Below are 18,696 nucleotides of genomic sequence, written 5' to 3' on the forward strand. Positions count from 1 at the left end.
GGGGTGTGGATAACAACATCATCAAGATACGCTGCCACATACTTGTCATGTGGGCATAATAGTTTGTCCACGAGCCTTTGGAATGTTGTAGGGACCCCATGTAGGCTGAAAGAGAGAACTATATACTGGGAGAGACCCTCTGGAGTTGAAAAGACCATCTTTTCTTTGGCTCTTGGGGCCAGAGGGATTTGCCAGTAGCCCTTGGTCAAGTCAAGGGTGGACAGAAACTGGGCCATTCCCAGTTGGTCGAGGAGTTCGTCTATCAATTGATTGCCCATCAATCTTGGACAACTTGTTCAGCTTTTGGAAGTAATTGCAAAATTGTAGGTTTCCATCAGACTTGGGCACCAAACCAATAGGACTGGACCACTGGCTATGTGACCCCTCAATGACTCAGAGTTATAGCATTTTCTTAACCTCAACTTGGATCTCCCCTCACTTTGCCTCAGGGATTCGGTATGGCTTAATTTTCACCTTCACTCCTGGATTGGTGATGATGTCATGGTAAACTTCAGTAGTTCTACCAGGCTTTGCAGAATACATCGTAATTTGTCTCAATCATGTCAGCCACTTCTGCTCGTTGGTCCGGGTCAACTCAGAGCATATTCCCACTTGCCATTGCTGGTTTTCCTCTTGGGGTGGTGCTCCCAGAACAACCAATTGTACTTCTCTGTCTCACCAGGGTTTTAATAGGTTGACATGATATATTTGTTCCGGCTGCCTCTGGTCAGGCTGATGAACCTTGTCATCCACCTCCCCAATCGCTTCTATCACTTCATATGGCCCCTGCCACCTGGCCAGAAGCTGACTCTTTGCCGTTGGCTCCAACACCATCACCAAGTCTCCCACTTGGAACTTCTGGGTTGTTGCTTGATGATTGTAATAGGCTGGTTGGGTCTCCTGTGTCTTCCCTAAATGTTCCTGCTCTATGGGGGTGACTGTGGCTATCCTGTCCCTCATCTGGAGCACATGATCAGTGATGTTTCTCCCTGGATTTGGCTGTTCCTCCCAAGCCTCTTTGGCAAGGTCCAGAATATCCTGTAGGTTACGCCCAAACAATAGCTCAAAGGGGGAGAACCCAGTAGAAGCCTGAGGGACTTCCCATACGGCAAACATGAGATATGGCAGCAGAGTATCCCAGTCTTTTCGACCCGGCTTACCACTTTCTTTATCAGATTTTTCAGAGACATATTAAACCATTCAATGAGACTGTTGGTTTGGGAATCATAGACCGACATCCTTAGGGCCCATATGTGGAGCATTGTACACAAGTCCTTCATTAACTTGGACACAAAGCGTGTTCTTTGATGTGTTAGGATTTCTTTGGGTATTCATGCCCTAGAGAAAATTTGAATGAGCTCTGTAGCTTTTGTTTTGGACAGGGTATTGTGTAATGACACTGCCTTTGGGTGCTGGGTGGCGTAGACCACAACAACTAGAATTCTCTGATGGCCCCGCACGGACTTCTCCAGTGGGACAATTATGTCCATGGCAATAATCTCAAAGGGGACTTCAGTGATTTGTAGGGGTATCAGTGGGGCTCTCAGGTGTGGTTGGGTCCCATGTAACTGACATTCAGGGCAGGAGGCTCAATAACTCCAGACTTCCATGTAGATCCCTGGCCAAAACAACCTCCATAGAATCCGGTCCAGGATTCTTTCTATCCCCAGATGCCCCACCCCCCCGCCAAAAAATGACTATGAGCTAAATCCAGTACTGCCCTTTGGAGCTTTTGAGGCACCAAGAATTGTTCCACCTTTTGTTCCTGTATATGGGCTAGTCTATATAACAGGTCCTCCTTAATTATATAATAGGGCCCAGTACCTTTGCTTCTTCCCTCCAATGGGACCCGATCAACCATGTTCTTATGGACATTTTGATAAACCAGGTCATTGGCTTGATCCTGCCCAAAGGTCTCCCCTGAGGGTCCAACATGTCCAAGCTCAAGGGGACCTACCTCTGTTCCCTTCCCTGAAGAGGTGGGTCCTGCTTCTGATTCATCTACTTCCTGGGTTACTCTCTGAGTAGTCGGACCAGCTTTCCCCACTGCAAGTACCTGCTTCAGATTTTGGGCCAAGATTCTTGTCCCCATACTCTTAGCTGCACTCCTCTCCCGCTTTGTCTTCCAGAGTTTCCCTGGCACAGAGAACAGGTTCTGGGAAAATTCATGGAAGGTCGGGAGAGAGCTACCTTCCTCTGCTTGATCCAGTGGTAGCAGGTTGTTAAACCCAGAGAAGTCCCGTCCTATGACAACCAAATAGGGGAGCCTCAGGACCATCCCCAGAGTCATGCTTGTGATACTTCCTTGAACATCTATCTTCACAGGGATGGTGGGGTAATAATTAACGTCCCATGTACACAAGATATCCCGGTGCGCTTGGCTTGGGACAACTGGTCCCACCCCACTAGCTTCCCTGAGACCAACATAACTGCACTCCCAGTGTCCACTAATGCAGTAGTTTCCACACCATTCATTTTCACTGAATTTTCAAGAATAACAACATTTTCAAGAATAATGGCATTGCGCAAGAGGGTTTTTCTTGCGCAAGAAGAAGGCAGTGTAGACAGCTCCTTCTGGCACAAGAGCCTCTTCCGCAAAAATGATGGCTCATTAGGTATGCAAATAAGGCTCGGCGATATTCTACGCTTAGTCTCATTTTCATATTTCTCGTGCAAGAAGCCGTGAGTATAGACATAGCCAGGGGGTTTGACATGTTCTCTAGGTCACATTGCATAGTCTGTTCTATATTAGGCCATTGAGCCTATCTTAGGGCTATATGCCCTACTCTCCCGCAGGTGTAACACCTGTACCCTGCGTGGGACACCCCCTATTCTTTGGACTGTTGGGCCTCACTCCCTGGCCATCTCTCCCTCAGCCCCCAAGTTCCTTTGCAACGTCCAGCCGCTCTTCAGCCTCCTTTCTCTCTGTCCAAGCTCAGTCCAAGTCTTTAGGAGCGCAGACCCTTGAGGTTGGGGCGGGCCTCTTATTCCACGCACCTCCTCCTTGAGGATCTGGGTAAGTTCTTCAGCTGTCAACTGCCTCTTTACGAGGGCCAAATCATCAAATGTAGAGGGGTCATTCTGGCTGTCCATTCATGCAGGTCTGATGGTAACCCCCTCATGTACCTGTTGAAGACAATGATCTTCTCTGGGCTGTGGGTCTCAGGCCGCAGCCACCTTTGGGCCAGATGGATCAGGTCAAATAAATGGGTGCTCTGTCATCTCAATATTTCTATTTGTGGAACTTTTGAGCTCTTACAGCTGCTGTGACCCCTGCCCGTGCCAGAATCTCAGCTTTCAACTGGGAGTAATCGGAAGCTGCTTCCTCCATCATGTTGAAATGTATCTTCTGGGCTTCCCCACTCAGGAAGGGGACTAAAATGCTGACCTACTGATCTTGGGGCCAAGCTTCCCACAAGGCTGTCCTTTAAAAGGCCAAATAATTGTCCCCCGTCATCTTTTGTAAGAAACAACTGGCACGTAATGGCCAGGTCCCATCTTGACTATGCATCTGGATGGCCAGGGCCTTTAACTGGTTCACTAGCTCTTGCAGGGTTGCTCGATCCTGTGCTGCCTGGCTCATCAGCAGCTGGTTTATTTCCTGCTGGAGCTGCATTGACTCTCACTGGTCAGCTAGGGTTGCCAGGTGTTCAGTATTCTACCGGACAGTCCGGTATTTGCGCTCTTTGTCCGGTAAAAAAATCAGAGAATACCGGACATATGCAATGTCCGGTATTCTCTGATTTTTCCAGTTGCGCCCCAGACGGAAGTCTGGCATGGGTGCGGGGAGCGGCTGGAAGGCAGGGCCATGATCGGCGCTAGGAGCCTGTGATTGCGCAGAAGCCTGGCGGGGGGTGGAGGGAGGAGGGAGTGGCTGGGACTTCCAGCCACTTCCCCCACTCCGGCTAGGCTTCTGAAGCAACCAGAACAGCAATTGCGGCCCCGGCTACCAGCTGGGACTCCCATTAAAATGGGGTCACTCACAGCGTGCTTTGGGCTCCTGACCCAAAGTTTGAGAACTGCTAATATACATTATTAGAAAAGTGAGACATGATGAATTTGTGCTGTTGCTTTCTGTCAAATGTCTGACTAGAGTCTTATATGTGTCTGACTAGAGTCTTATATGTGTTACTCGATGGTTATGTATGCCATCACTTACAGTACTCATGGAACTGTGTCATTTACAACTTCTTCGTCTTGCTTCATCTGTGTGTCAGCTGCATCCTTTGTGCTGTTGTCTCTCCTAAATCGTAATGAAGGGAAAATCACATACATTATGTTTGTAAGGTGGAAATGTTCAGAGTTGAACTGTGTTAACCCATTTCCTGTCCTGAGTGTGAATGCTTTGGAGCAGGGAATTTCCTGTATTTTGTTTGTGCTGTATAAGTTGGCTGAGCTATAAATGTTTTATTATGTGATGTCTTGGCTAAAGGCCAGAAACTCCATTGACCAAAAAGATAAAACCCAGTAGCACTAGCTAAGAGAGCTATGTTTATATAACAATTAGGTGGTCCTCCAAAATAATTAACCCTGCCATGTCATCTTTGTCTTTAAAATCATCTGCATGTTACTAATGAGCCTTAGGTTGTAAAAACAAGCATTTAAAATGCCATGGTAGAATTTGTTAGCTGTACTACTATCTCAGTCGTTTACATGAAGCTTTATATAAGTAGTCTGTCTGCCTGGGATAATTTCTCTTCTGCTACCATCTTATTTTTTTCCTCCTGTTGAAAGGGCAAGTTAGTTGCTACCGTAGGTTAGACCTCCCAAAACTGGGACTCTCTGGTCCAGCAGTATCTGTGAACCTGTAGGACCACGGATGTTTCTGGACCAGGGAGTTGTGGCTGGGAGCCCCAGTGGCAAGAGGGCTGGTGGTTTGGAGTCAGCGGGGTTGGGGATGAGACTGGGGCCAGAGCCCTGGTAGCGCAACCAGGGCAGGGCAGCCCCAGTAGCAGGGCCAGGGATTCCGTAGATGTGGCGGCCCTGGTAGTGGAGCTTGGACCAGGGATGCGGCAGCCGCGACGGCCCTAATACAGGCAGTCCCCGGGTTACATGGATCCGACTTACATCGGATCCCTACTTACAAACGGGATGAGGCAACCCCGCACTAGTTGCTTCCCCCCAGCAGACCAGGGAGATGCGAAGCTAGCGCCCCCCCCACAGCAGACCGGGGAGACGCGGAGCGGCTTTTCTCAGCAGACACCTCAGCTTGAGAATAAAGGACTGAGGGAAGTGAGGAGTGGGAGAATAAAACTGAGCTCTGGAGAAATGTTTGGCTAGAGTTTCCCCTACAATATGTACCAGTTCCGACTTACATACAAATTCAACTTAAGAACAAACCTACAGTCCCTATCTTGTACATAACCCGGGGACTGCCTGTAGCTGGGCCAGAGCCAGGGATGTGACAGCTGTGGCATTTCCAGTAATGGGGCTGGAGCCAGGGATGCAGCAGTGGTGGCAGCCCTGATAGCGGAGCCAGGCCTGGGGACGCAGCAGCACGGCAACCCAGCGGGGTGGGAGTGGTGGCTGGGGCCAGCAACGGGGAGGGCAGGTGGGCTGGTAGCAGGGAACCTCCCCTTATCTGATAAATTCCCTTGCTGAGTGCCAGACCAGAGAGGTCCAACCTGTATTATCAAGGTTGATAATGGTGACAAAGAATCTGGGGTTTCTTGGCATAAGTCAGCTTCATTAGGATATATATAGCTTGTTGTAGCTTTGCTAAATAAAGGCCCCAACTGTATTCTTGAATTTAGTCCTTGAATTTTTGAAGAATAACATGTTAGAGGGAATTAGCATTTGGAAACATCTAGCAGAAAATACATGTACAGCATTTTTCTATTAAATGATTTTAGTTCAAGCAGAAGGTTGACAGAAATGATTTCTTATTGAACTCAGTGTAACATGTGGCTTGAGATCATGCCAAAAAGATAATGTATTTCTAGTTCTGTGGTTCCATAAATGTTTGAGACATTTTTATATATATATATTATTGTTTTACTGTTTTATTTCCATTTGTGGAAGTGCTTATTCCAAAATAACTTGATTGTTTATATTGTTTTGTTTTCCTTGTTTTATCAAAGTAAATGTTTCAAATTATATCCGTAAGACAGAGTTGTCTGAACACTCACAAATATAATTTCCTGCAACTTGATATTGTGGTCCTAAACAAATTTCAGTATCATAGTTTGTTATTGTGTTTAAACTGACACTTAAAAGGACATAAAATGCTTCATTTCATTAGTAATTTTATATCAGGCAAAAATGATAGATATATTTTAAACCAAAGTTCGAGTATCATGGAACTCTAGTTTAAATAGCAATAGATTGCATGCATCTTTTATAAAGGTAAGGCATTTTAATGGATTTAAAACTTGAATTCTGCTCAAAAATACTTTTATTAAAAATTTAATTTATAGAAGTTCTAACAAGTTGTCATTTAAACTTTCTTTCCACTAAAATTAATTTTGGCAATAACTTTATTGTAGATAGTTTTGTAATAATTTACTTAACTGAGATAGTGGTAGTATGACACAAGATAAATCAGCCATGGGGTGAGAGAGAACACTGAAAATGAATTCCTTAGTTTTATTTTATTCAGTATGCAAGACATAAAAAGTTTGTGAATGACTACATTTTATACTATGGTGGAAAAAAGGAGGACTTCCAACGTTCAGGGTAAGTACCACTAGGAAACATATTTAACTGTTTCATAAAAACACTAAAATATATGGTGGGTAACTCCTCCTTAAGTTATTAATATTGTGTTTAATTCTGTGACCAGGGATTTATTTGTGTACCAAATGATTAACCCATTTGGTAAGACTGTTCCAACTATGGTAGTTGTAAATATCTGAATTAGAGGCAGAGAATTGTTAGCTGTCTAGATTTAACTGCACAATTTGTATCTATTCCTGAAAAGTTAGATGAAATTCAGTTGGGAGTTCTCATTTATGTGTTATGTGGATTGAAAGATAGCATATGGTGGGTGCATCTAAAACAGAGATGGGCAATAATTTTTTGCTGGGGGCCACTTCAGAAATTATTGAAGTGATTCTGGGCTGCATTGGAAGGGGAGGTGCCTCAAGCGGAGTGGGCGGGGCCAGAATATTTCCCTGCTTCCCCACCCACAGACCATGATTCATCTGGGGGTGGGGAAGCACCTTTGCCCCCTCCAGCGATTTCCCCAGGCGCCCATGCCCCTGCCAGTGGGAGGTGACTTTGCGTGCTCCCCCTTCTGCCTCCAGGCCAATCAGGGCTTAGGGGCAGGGAAACACGTGAAGTCTTTTCCCACCCTGCCAGGAGCGCTGCACATTCCTTGCAGGGTGGGGGCAGGGCAGAGGAAACTTCGCGTGCTACCCCCTAACCAAAGTCAGTCAGGGCTTGGGGGCAGGGAAGCGCACAAAGTCTCTTCCTGTTCTGCCAGGAGCATTTTATTCTTTTAGGAAAAAAGTCAGTTTATGATATTTGTTATGTTCAGTATGTCCCACTCAATAAATAAAACAAGCAATTCTAAACTACCAGCATTTTCTGTATGATCTGATTATTTTGTTTCTGCTACTGTAAGATTTCATTTTAATACTAGACGTGCTTTTTAAGAAAAATGTACCCTTTCACAGAGCAAATGACAAGACAGACCTTGATGTTGTAAGAGAAAACTATAGATTCCTGTGGAAAGAGGAAGATACAGTGGACATGAATTGGTAACTTGGGCTATAAGAAGACATGACTTTTAGATCATTTTGTATTTATCTTTTTTCTGAATTCATTAAAAATTACCTTGCATATTTTCTGTTGTTGCTTTGAACTCTTGATAGATTTAAAAAATGAAAAAAGCTTACGATATACAGTAATACAACTCTGTGTCGAAATGAACTGATTACACATAACTGAATAAACTATTGCTCATTTCCGAAGAGAGAACTAAACTATTATTCAAAACCTCTAAAAAGAATACAACCTCAAATTTATGCTTCCAGTTTGTGATTTAAATATATTCTTAAGTGTATATTTTTAAGGGAAACTAAAACAGTTTCATGGCAGTTACTCTCATCAAGCTGTTTATTTTTTTTTAAATGTTGTTTTATTTTTACCACTACAACTTGTATTCATTAGAGAAAGCATAACTGCAGTGCTCCTGTCCTGTCAATACCCTAACTATGTATTAAGGTTTATATTATTTGATCTAACTCTGTTTTCCATATGAATAATCAATAATATTATCTTTCTGGTTATAGGGAAAAGAGACTTGCAAAGAAATACTATGATAAATTATTCAAAGAGTACTGCATAGCAGATCTGACAAGATACAAAGAGAACAAGGTACATTTAAAATTCATAAATCTTTTTGATTGTCAAATATGTTCTTTGTTAAACAACATTTTAATTTAAAAATTGCCACCCTGTGACACCAAATTGTGTATTGTGACATTGCAAGGAGTGTTGTACTGAACAGATATCGATAGAGGATACTGCACTAAGATCTGGTCCTGCAAACACTCCCTATGTTGAATTCAGTGGGACTATTCATAGTAAATGTCTGCAAAATATGGCCCTAAATTTGTCTATTGCAGAATGAATTGTTTTAAGACCTTAAGCAACAGAAAAATATTTAAGATGCCTTCCCTGGTTTTTTGATTGATCTTTAGCTCATTGTCCTACATTTGTCATATCCCTCAATCCCTTCCACCTTCAGAAAAAAATCTGTCTCCCTTGAACTCATTTTATGGTTTTCTTTTATATCTTTAATTATTATGCCCAGTATCTTATTTCTTGTGTTTGTTATCTATTGTGGTGCAGCAAGACTTTTTCAGGTGTCATGGCCATACCAAGTGGTTATGGGATGGGAGTCAAGTCATTTAGATCAGGATACCAAGATCAGGAGGAGGAGACGAATTTGAGGGTAGAACCATGAATCTGTAACAAGAGTCAGCCTAGGTCAGGATACCAGGGGGTCAAAGGCAGGAGACAAACTTGATCAGAACCATGAATTGGGAGTCAGTTATGCTGGTTTGGAATACCAAGTGATAAGAGACAAACCAGATATTAGGACCACAACTCAGATTAGGGATGTAATAGTCTAGTTGATTAGCTGATTGACTGATAAGCAAAAGCTTATCGGTTAATGTTATAGAGTACATGTATTCCTCCCCCCACCGGTCCCCCCCCAGTACATTTTTTAGCAGGCTGTCCAGCAGCTTGGCTCAGTCCCGGCTTGCACCAGGTCCAGGACCTACCCTGCTGTAGTTCTGCATTAAAGTATATTAGGAGCCAGGCGGGCAGACGGCCTTGCTTAGTTCCAGCTCGTGCTGGGTCCAGGAGCTCAGACCAGCCCTCTGGACAGGAGCTGCTGCCACCCTGTGCTACCGCCTCTGTATCAGAGGCAGCAGCGCAGGGTGACAGGCAGCTGATTCATGAGAGGAGCTGTTTTTTAAACTCTGATACAGAGGTAGCAGCGTGGAGTGACAGGGGCTCCTTGGAAGTGAGGCCAAAGTACCCTCGGGGGCTATACATTAGTTGAATAACTGATAAGAATTCATGAGGTTAATCAACTATTTAATCGATATTTAACATTCCTAACTCGGATGCCAGAAGTCAAATTGGGTTGGGGTCCCAAGAGGTCAAACCAGAGGAACAGGAAGCACATGGTTCTGAACTGAGTGGATCCCACTTTTGGACAACTTCCTGTTCCTCTGCTGGGTTTATTAAAAGCTATGGACCACTCAGGGCTCCTCTCCTTCCCCTCCCCCACCCCCCAGCAATCTGTTAATTAGGTTCCAAGACTGGATTCCTTTTTTGGGGTTCAAGCTCTTGTTACTGATAGTAATCACTGGATGGCTAGTTGGAGCTTAGTAGTTCCTAAGACTCCTGTGTATCAGGATTCAAGACTCGCACTCTGAGAGATGTAACTTTGTCTTCTACCTTAATCAACCCAAAGCCACCCTCCTCCCTTTTCCCCAAACAGACTCATGATTTGCTCCAGACACTAGGATTCCAACTAGGGGAGGAGGTGGCTTTCTTTTTTGCATAGTCAGGGCTTGCATGTATATGTCTATTTTCCCTTGGTATTGCCAGGAAGATTTAGGGGGACCAGACCAAATTATGTTCACAGCTGCTGCTAGAACCTGAAAGCCTTAGTTCTCCAGCCTCTTCCAGATACTCATCTGAGATCCCTGGCTCTTTCTCTAACTCAAAGTTCTTCTGTAGCAGTGGGACTAGTGACAGACTTGCTGGGACCCTGGACAAGGTGAATGAGTACATGTGGGTCATCTTAGGTCTCCCAGAAGGGGTGGGGTCTTGGGTGAAGGGAGAGGGGCTGAGTGCTAGTCTCTCCCACCAAGACCTGAGCATCACCTGAACGGCACTGCCTAGGGTTCCGGTGGCCATTTAAAGCGCCCAAAGCTCTGGCCTCTGCTGCTGCTGCTGCGGTGTGCCCTTCCCCCCATCCTGAACCTCACCCATTTCTGTTTAGAAGGCTGTAGGCTGTCAAGTGACTTCATAACACTTCGACTATTTCTCTCATTCCCTTATGCTGCCAGGAGAGCATTCTCTGCACTCAAGCATTAGTTTCATTGGTGTTTGGCTAGCAATGTAACTCTTCCTCAGAAACACTGTTCTGATGTCTTAGTGTGTTTCTCAGATGGGAAAACACAGCCAAAGGGTCTCAGAGGCCAGGCTCCAGCCCAGGCTCAAATAGCTGCAATTTTTAGCATCATAGTTTCAGCTCCAGTTGACCTGGACACTGTGACTCTCTACCATTGGCTTTTTTATTGTAAACTGTAGACAGAGTTTCAGCTTCATTTGTAAAGTTCTTTCAAGGCCATATTTCAAGTGCTGGATCAGTTCTTTTACTTCCTGGATGTGAAGGTGCTTGCTCTTGTAACCATTACTTCAGGCTGGAGTGCTACTACATTGTAAAGAATCTTACCTCCAGTTTTTTCATGAAAAGATTGTGCTGAGACTCACCTCATAATTTCTCTGACATTTTATTTTTTCTGTGTTAATCAAAACATTTCCTTTCCTTTCTTGTCTGAAAGAGATCACCACACATCCATTAAATGTTGTCACCAGAGCCATTAATTATTAGATAGGGCATCCAGTTTTTATAAATCGGACTCCTTTCTATTTTAGATTGCTCATAGCTATAACAAAAAGAGGTCTGATGGTTTCCAGGACTGTCATTTCCCTTTGTGTTCAGACTGCCAAAAAAGATTAATATACTACTTGCCACTTAGTGCCTTTCATGGGGATAAGGCTCCCTATCTGTGGTTAGAGAAATAGCACTTTTTATCAAGAGATCTGCATACCTGCTATTAGTTCCTCACTGAGGGTATGTCTACACTACCCTCCTAGTTCGAACTAGGAGGGTAATGTAGGCATACCACACTTGCAAATGAAGCCCGGGATTTGAATTTCCCGGGCTTCATTTGCATAAGCGGGGCGCCACCATTTTTAAATCCCCGCTCGTTCGAACCCCGTGCAGCGCGGCTACACGGGGCACGAACTAGGTAGTTCGAACTAGGCTTCCTAGTTCGAACTACCGTTACTCCTCGTGGAATGAGGAGTAACGGTAGTTCGAAGCCTAGTTCGAACTACCTAGTTCGTGCCCCGTGTAGCCGCGCTGCACGGGGTTCGAACGAGCGGGGTTTTAAAAATGGCGGCGCCCCGCTTATGCAAATGAAGCCCGGGAAATTCAAATCCCGGGCTTCATTTGCAAGTGCGGTATGCCTACATTACCCCACTAGTTCGAACTAGCGGGGTAGTGTAGACATACCCTGAATTTCTTTATCAAGTGCTATAAAGTCTTTTGTTATTTAGGGATGTGAATGGGTAACTGGTTACCTGGTAAGCTTCATCCTTAATGGTTAACTGGTACCCAGGAGCAGCCTGCTGCAGAAGGAGGGCTGCTCCAACCCCTCAGGGTTTGGAAGCTGGTTGCCCCGCGTGTTGGGGGCCAGGATCAAGAGCTGGCTGCCTCACGCGCAGGGCAGCTGCGAGCAGAAGCTGACCGCCCTGCGCGCAGGAGAGCTGGGAGCAGAAGCCGGTCCTGTCGTGCTTCAGGATGCTGGCTCTCCCACATGGGATCCTGCTTAATTGTTTAACCTGTTAAACATTTAACTGGTTAGCTGATTAACTGGGATTCTATATCCCTACTATTGATGTTGACTTTGGTTTCTTGATTCTGTAAACCATCCTTACTAGATAAGACTAATGTAATTTCTTATTTTTCTGTTAAGTTCACCTTTGTTGTTGATGTTTCAGCTTACTCAGTATTATTTTTTTAAATCACTCTTCAAATACATTTGCCTTGTGCACACACACAATTGTTCTTATCAGCCTCTTGTAACTATTTGAACCATTTACTCACTGTCTCTCTTTTTTTTCCTCCCCTCCTTTTTTCTCTTTTTTTCCTCCTTTCTAATACTCCTGTCCTCTAAATAAATGGATTGTGCTCACAAAAGCTCATTATACCATATACATGTTTTGTTAGTTTTTAAGGTGCTACTAGGCTATTTGCTGTTTTTTAAGTTTTTCCTGTTACAGACTAAGGCTATGTGTAGACTACGGAGAGACTGAGGGTGAAAAATCCACTGCAATTTACATATCCCACAGATTACACCCAGAGATTATGCCACACTTTCACAAAGAAACTCAGGAACTATCTTATCAGCATTCTATATAGCAAACAGAAGAAAATCAAGGAAGAGCTTTCAACATTAGAAACTGTCATAAAAAATCAAGCTTCCACACACACTTCATCTTTTCCAGACTTTAGTAAAATGAAACAAACCACTTACAAGGATCACTTCATCTCCCTTCAGAAGAAAAAGGACAATAAGCTATCCAAACTCCTACATGCCTCAGGATCTCTCGTTCCTGATACTTTCAACACACCTAGCGACATTGTCAACCTATCCAACTGCTCTCTTAGCCCATCAGAGGAATCTGTCCTATCTAGAGGACTCTCATTCTGTCCCACCACACCTATGAATATGATTCAGTTCTGTGGAGACCTGGAATCCTATTTTCACTGCCTCCGCCTAAAGGAATATTTCAACACACTGATGTACAATACACTGACCTTGCAACTCCCCCTGCAAATCCCACAAGAGGAAGGCTTGTATGTGGATTCCTACTAAAGGTCATAATGAGAGTCTTGACTTCTACATTGACTGCTTCCACAAACATGCTCGAGCTGACATTGTCAGCAAATAACATCATTTATTATATATAACCTCAGTCATGCAGAACTCACTGGTATACACAGCTTCAGAAACAATTCTTACCTCATAATCAAAGAAGCTGACAAAGGGGGTGCTGTAGTCATCATGAACAGAACAGGTTATGAACAGGAGATGACCAGACAACTCACCAACAACAGATTCTACAAGCCTCTCTCTTGTGATCCCACTAAAGAATACCAACCCCCCCCCCCAAAACCCCAACAACTCTGAAACAACTGTTCATGAAGTTCCCTGATGCTGCGCAGGACCAAATTTACACTAACACCCCTGCCCTTCCCCCCCAAAAATCCCTCTGACCAGGAGTTTTCTATCTGCTACCCAAGAAACACAAACCTGGAAATCCTGGATGACCCATCATCTGAAGCATTGGGACACTTACAACAGGATTACCTAGCTATATTGACTCTCTTCTCAGACCCTATGCTACTAGTACTCCTAGCTATCTTCGAGACACCACCGACTTCCTGAGGAAACTACAAAACATCAGTAATCTTCCTGAAAACTCCATCCTGGCCACCATGGATGTAGAAGCTCTTTACACCAGCATTCCACATGAAGACGGATTACAGGCTATCAGGAACACCATCCCCGATGACACCACTGCAAACCTGGTTACATAGCTCTACAACTTTGTCCTCATCCATAACTACTTCCGATTTGGAGACAATTTGTATCTTCAAGCCAGCGGCATAGCCATGGGCACCCGCACGGCACCACAATATGCCAACATTTTTATGGCTGACCTTGAACAACATTTCCTCAGCTCTCTCCCCCTCTACTTACTGTAACAGCTTTACTCTATTTGCGCTACATTGATAACATCTTCATCATATGGACCCATGGGAAAGAGACAATTAAAGAATTTCACAGCGATTTCAACAACTTCCACCCCACCATCAACCTCAGCCTGGATAAGTCCACACAAGAGAGCCATTTCCTTGACACTACAGTATAATTAAATGATGGACAAATTTCCACCACCTTATACCAGAAATCTACCGACCGCGACACTTACCTTCATGCCTGTAGCTTCCATCCCAGACACATTTCTCAATCTATTGTATGCAATCAAGCCCTAAGATACAACCGGATTTGCTCCAATCCCACAGACAAAGACAAAAACCAATAGGATCTATATTGAGCATTCTTAATACTGAAATACCTACCCAAAGAAGTGAAAAAACAGATCAACAGAGCCAATACAGTACCCAGACATGAACTACTTCAAGACAGGCCCAAAAGAGAAAACAACAGAATTCCACTTGTCATCACCTACAGTCCACAATTTAAACCCCTGCAACGCATTATCAACAATCTACAACCTATCCTGGAAAATGACCCCTCTCTCTCTCTCTCTCTCAGAGGCCTTGGGGAAAGGCCAATTCTCTCCTACAGGCAACTCCCTAACCTCAAACAAATTGTTTTCAGTAACCATGCAACACACCTCCATCATAAGCATCCAGGAATGCACCCCTGCAATTGGTCCCAGTGCCATCTACACTAGCAATTTCATCACTGGACATAACCACATCAGCCACCAAATCAGAGGCTCATTTAACTGAACACTAATGTGATCTATGCAATCAAATACCAAAATTGCCTTACTGCATTGTATATTGGCCAAACTGGACAGTCTCTATGGAAAGAATTAATAGACAGAAAATCAGATATCCGAAAAGGCAATACATAATACATGTTGGAAAACACTTTAATCTGCCTGGACACTCATTAATGGATCTCCAAGTCACCATTTTGTTTTAGGCCAATTCCACAAGCCAAATTCACAGAGAAGAGTTGGAACTTAACTTCATTCACAAGTTTAATTCTTATGAAAATGATATGAAGAGGGACATCAGCTGGCTCACACATTACCTTTCAAATCCTAATGACTTAACCAACCAACCAAACAAACAATGGAGGTGCTAATTGTTCTTATCGGCCTCTTGTAACTATTTGAACCAGACAACTCTGGTTGTCTCTCTTTTTTTCCCTCCCTCCTTTTTTCTCTTTTTTTCTACCTCTCCCTTCCTGTATTTATTCTTGGATCTGGACTTCTAATATTCCTGTCATCTGAAGAAGTGGGTTGTGCCCACAAAAGTTCATGATACCATCTACATGTTTTATTAGTCTTTAAGGTTCTACTAGTCTATTTGTTGTTGTTTTAAGTTTTTAATAATACACGTGAGCATGGATAACTCAGTGATTGGTGGACTGATTGAGGGACTCTATGAGATAACAAATATACAAATTTGGCAAAATGATCCTTTATTCTGACTGTACAGCCAGTAAATATGCACAAATGCGTGGCAAATTCAGTTGATATTTCCACCCCAAAGTTTTTTTGCAGTTTGCCTCATACACTTTTCAGACTGGGACACTTTTTAACCATTGAGCTATATTTTTAAATGGCACATGTGAATATTACTGTGATGCCTTGCATCTAAAACAAGAGTAGGCAAAAACCTCTCACCGGGCCAGATCCAGCCCACGAGGCAGTTCCAGGCCCCACTCCCTAGTGCAGGGGTCGGCAATCTACGGCACTCATGGTTCATCTGCCAATTTTCAGCAGCATGGAGGAGGAAGCACAGCTCCACCCCTCCCCAACACAGTTGCTGGAGCATGCTCCCTCCTCCCTGCAGCAGGTTAGGCTGCGGTCGGAGGAGGCAGCACGGAGGCCATGTAGTCTGGGGCCAGCCTCAGAGGCTGGAGGTGCTGCTGCTGCAGCCATACATTCTGGGGCTGCATAGCTGCAGCCCCTCCAGCCTCTGGGGCTGGCCCTGGACCACGTAGCCCCGGCAGCGGTGCCTCCAGCCTCCATGTTGGCCCTGGATCGTGTGGCTGCCGTTGCAGCATGGCACCCTCCGGGGTGGCTGGACTGCAGCCGTTGCTGCAAGGGGGCACAAAGCCAGGTAAGGTTCCCCCTCATGCCCAGATCCCTCCCCACCCAAGCTCCTCACTTCCCTCCCCGCCAAGACCTGGTACCCCCAGCTTGCTCTGACACCCTCCCCTGTTCTTGCACCCTCTTTCCTGGCCAGACATCCCACCCTGCTCCTTTATCCACATTGTTCCTTCACCCTCTGTCCTGGCCACACACTGCACTTTCCCTTGTTCCTGTTCCCTTCACCTGGCCAAACACCCTAGTCCCAGCCTACTTCTGCACCCCACCTCCTTCCCAGATCCTATACCTCATCCCTATCCTACTTGCTGGCAGCCCTGTGTCATATACTGTACCTCTTATTTTTGTCCCTACCCCAGAGCCTAAGGAAGTCCATAAAATCCTCTAACCCCAGAAAAGTAAATCTAGTCTATGGGGAGCCCTGAATCTCAGTTCCCCCTTCCCATTTCCTCACCCCATGAGGAGTGAGATGTCCCAGCTGTGGCCACATCAGTGAGCATTGGAGGTTTTTGGAGGAGTTTTTTTGCTTTTCACTTTTGTGGTCCCCAATTGATTTTTCTGTGGGTCGGTGACCTCCAATCCAAAAAGGGTTCTCCGCCCCTGCTATATATAAAGAAAACATTGAAACGTTTTGTGTTGGGCATAATATTTTACTTTATTGAAAATGAAGTTTGATAAACTAACATGAGAAAGTTGAAACACTTACTCTGTTTCATAATTTAAATTAAACCGTTCTCACTAGTTGCAGATATAGTAAAGTCTTGGTTATCTGACCTAAACAGGACTGGAGGATGGTCGGATAACCGGAAATGTCGAATAATAGGGATGGTAGCAGCAGCTGGGGGCGGGAGGGAGCCTCCCAAGCAGGCTCTGCTCTTTGTCTCGGGGGCGGTTGGCGCGTGCGCTGCCCCCTCCCCGGCGGATTCCGGACACCATGTCCTCCCCCTTTCTCTTCTTCCCTCCTCCCCCGGGCCTCCTGGGCATGCCCAAGGCCTCAGCGCTCCTGCCTCTCCTCAGCCCAGTGGCGACCCCTCCCCTCATCATTCCTCCCCCCCCCCACCCTTCCTGCCTCGGCCTGGACTCCCGGCTGCCTGGACATGCCCATGGGCCTGCGCTCCTGCTTCCCCTCACCACCACCTCCCCTTCCCTTCCTTCCTTGGCTCGGACTCCCTGCTTGCTCCGACTGGGAGCCGGGCTCGCTCCAAAGGGGTGCAACTCCCTCGCTCCTCCCCTCCCCCAGCCTTCCCCTTCCTCTTTCTCTTCTGGATGAGCCCAAGGCCCTGGCGTTCCTGCCTCCTCTCGCCACACCCCCCCCCCTTCCCTTCCGGCCTTGGCCCGGACTCCCTGCTTGCTCCGGCCGGATCCAGGCCTGCTCCTAAAAGCGGAGCCGCTAACGTGGCAAGACAGCCAGGATTGGGCCCTGAGTGGGACACGGGCCCAGCATACCTGAGCGCCAGGTGAGTCCGCAGCATGGGCGTGAGCTGCCCCAGGTGTGGGGTAGGGAGGTAGGGTTGCCGAGCCCACGCTGCATGCCATTGTGGTCTGAAGTGTCCCTGGAGACCCATGCCGTCACGTGACAGGCAGCACCATCGGATAAAATGGAAGGTCGGATAGTGAAAGTTGGATAACTGAGACTTTATTGTAGTTGAGAAAATAAGGTCATCACACCCAGCCTGCCCTTGCCTCCCCACCTCCCTCTTTTCCCCTGGCTCATAGATCCATGAATAAGTTAAATCTCAGTGTGCCACTTCTGAAAGGTTGCTGACCCTTGCACTAAAAGGTAAGATCTGCATCTCTATTTATTTATTAATGAAGCTTTTTTAAGTAAGACTATTATTGATGTTTAAAAGTATTACCAGCACTTGGACCCGTACATAGAGGCGAATAAGTCAAATCTCAGCACTCCACCTCTGAAAAGTTGCTGACCCCTGCCATAGCGCATTGCCTGGGAGCTGGAGATGCATGAGTCCTTTCAACTGCTTCTATTCAAAGGGCTTGTGCCTGCCAGACAGCTGCCAGGCAACAGGTTAGTAGTGGGGCCAGGAGCTACCAGCCATATTATGTGAATTCTAAGACTCCATCCCAGACAATTCCCCCAGCACTCTCCCATCTGTTCCAGGTCCCTTCCATTGTCCAGAAGTCAGGGGGCAGGGATCCCTGGCCAAGCAAAGCTCCCAGCAGGGTAGTTCTCAACCCCGACCCTTCCAGGTTGGCCCACAGCCATTTTGGAAATTTGTGAAGTGGCTCCCCCTTTCCAAAATTGTCCATCCCTGAACTAAATGCTAGGTAGGAAGATAATCCTGTAGCCTCTCAATTGCTGCACAAAACACTTGGGTCAGCAAACCGTGAAGTAATAACATAGTAGTCCTGAACTCTGCTTCTGAAAATTCAACTAAAAGCAGGCTTTAGTTCAAAGCTTGTCACAGTTTGTTCGAGAATATTCAGTAAAATCAATGAAAGTTTTTTACATGAATGGAGAACAAAATTTTAATCTTGGGATTTGAGTGGTCACAGTCAAGCTTTATTTCACCAGCAGAATATGAATAGAATAGCATCACC

The 18,696-nt window shown here is 45.4% G+C and overlaps 1 protein-coding gene across 1 annotated transcript in view; it reads left to right on the forward strand.

The window, feature by feature from the left end:
* LOC102462381 (protein FRA10AC1 homolog) overlaps positions 1-18,696 on the forward strand; it is a 94,618-nt gene that overhangs the window by 20,264 nt on the left and 55,658 nt on the right. The window contains exons 5-7 of the mRNA XM_075935153.2: positions 6,599-6,675; positions 7,617-7,700; positions 8,235-8,319. Of these exons, the coding sequence (XP_075791268.1) occupies positions 6,599-6,675; positions 7,617-7,700; positions 8,235-8,319 (246 nt within the window). The remainder of the gene's footprint in view (positions 1-6,598; positions 6,676-7,616; positions 7,701-8,234; positions 8,320-18,696) is intronic.

This window comes from Pelodiscus sinensis, chromosome 8 (assembly GCF_052426305.1).
Source record: "Pelodiscus sinensis isolate ZL-2025 chromosome 8, ASM5242630v1, whole genome shotgun sequence".
Classification (NCBI taxonomy): domain Eukaryota; kingdom Metazoa; phylum Chordata; order Testudines; family Trionychidae; genus Pelodiscus; species Pelodiscus sinensis.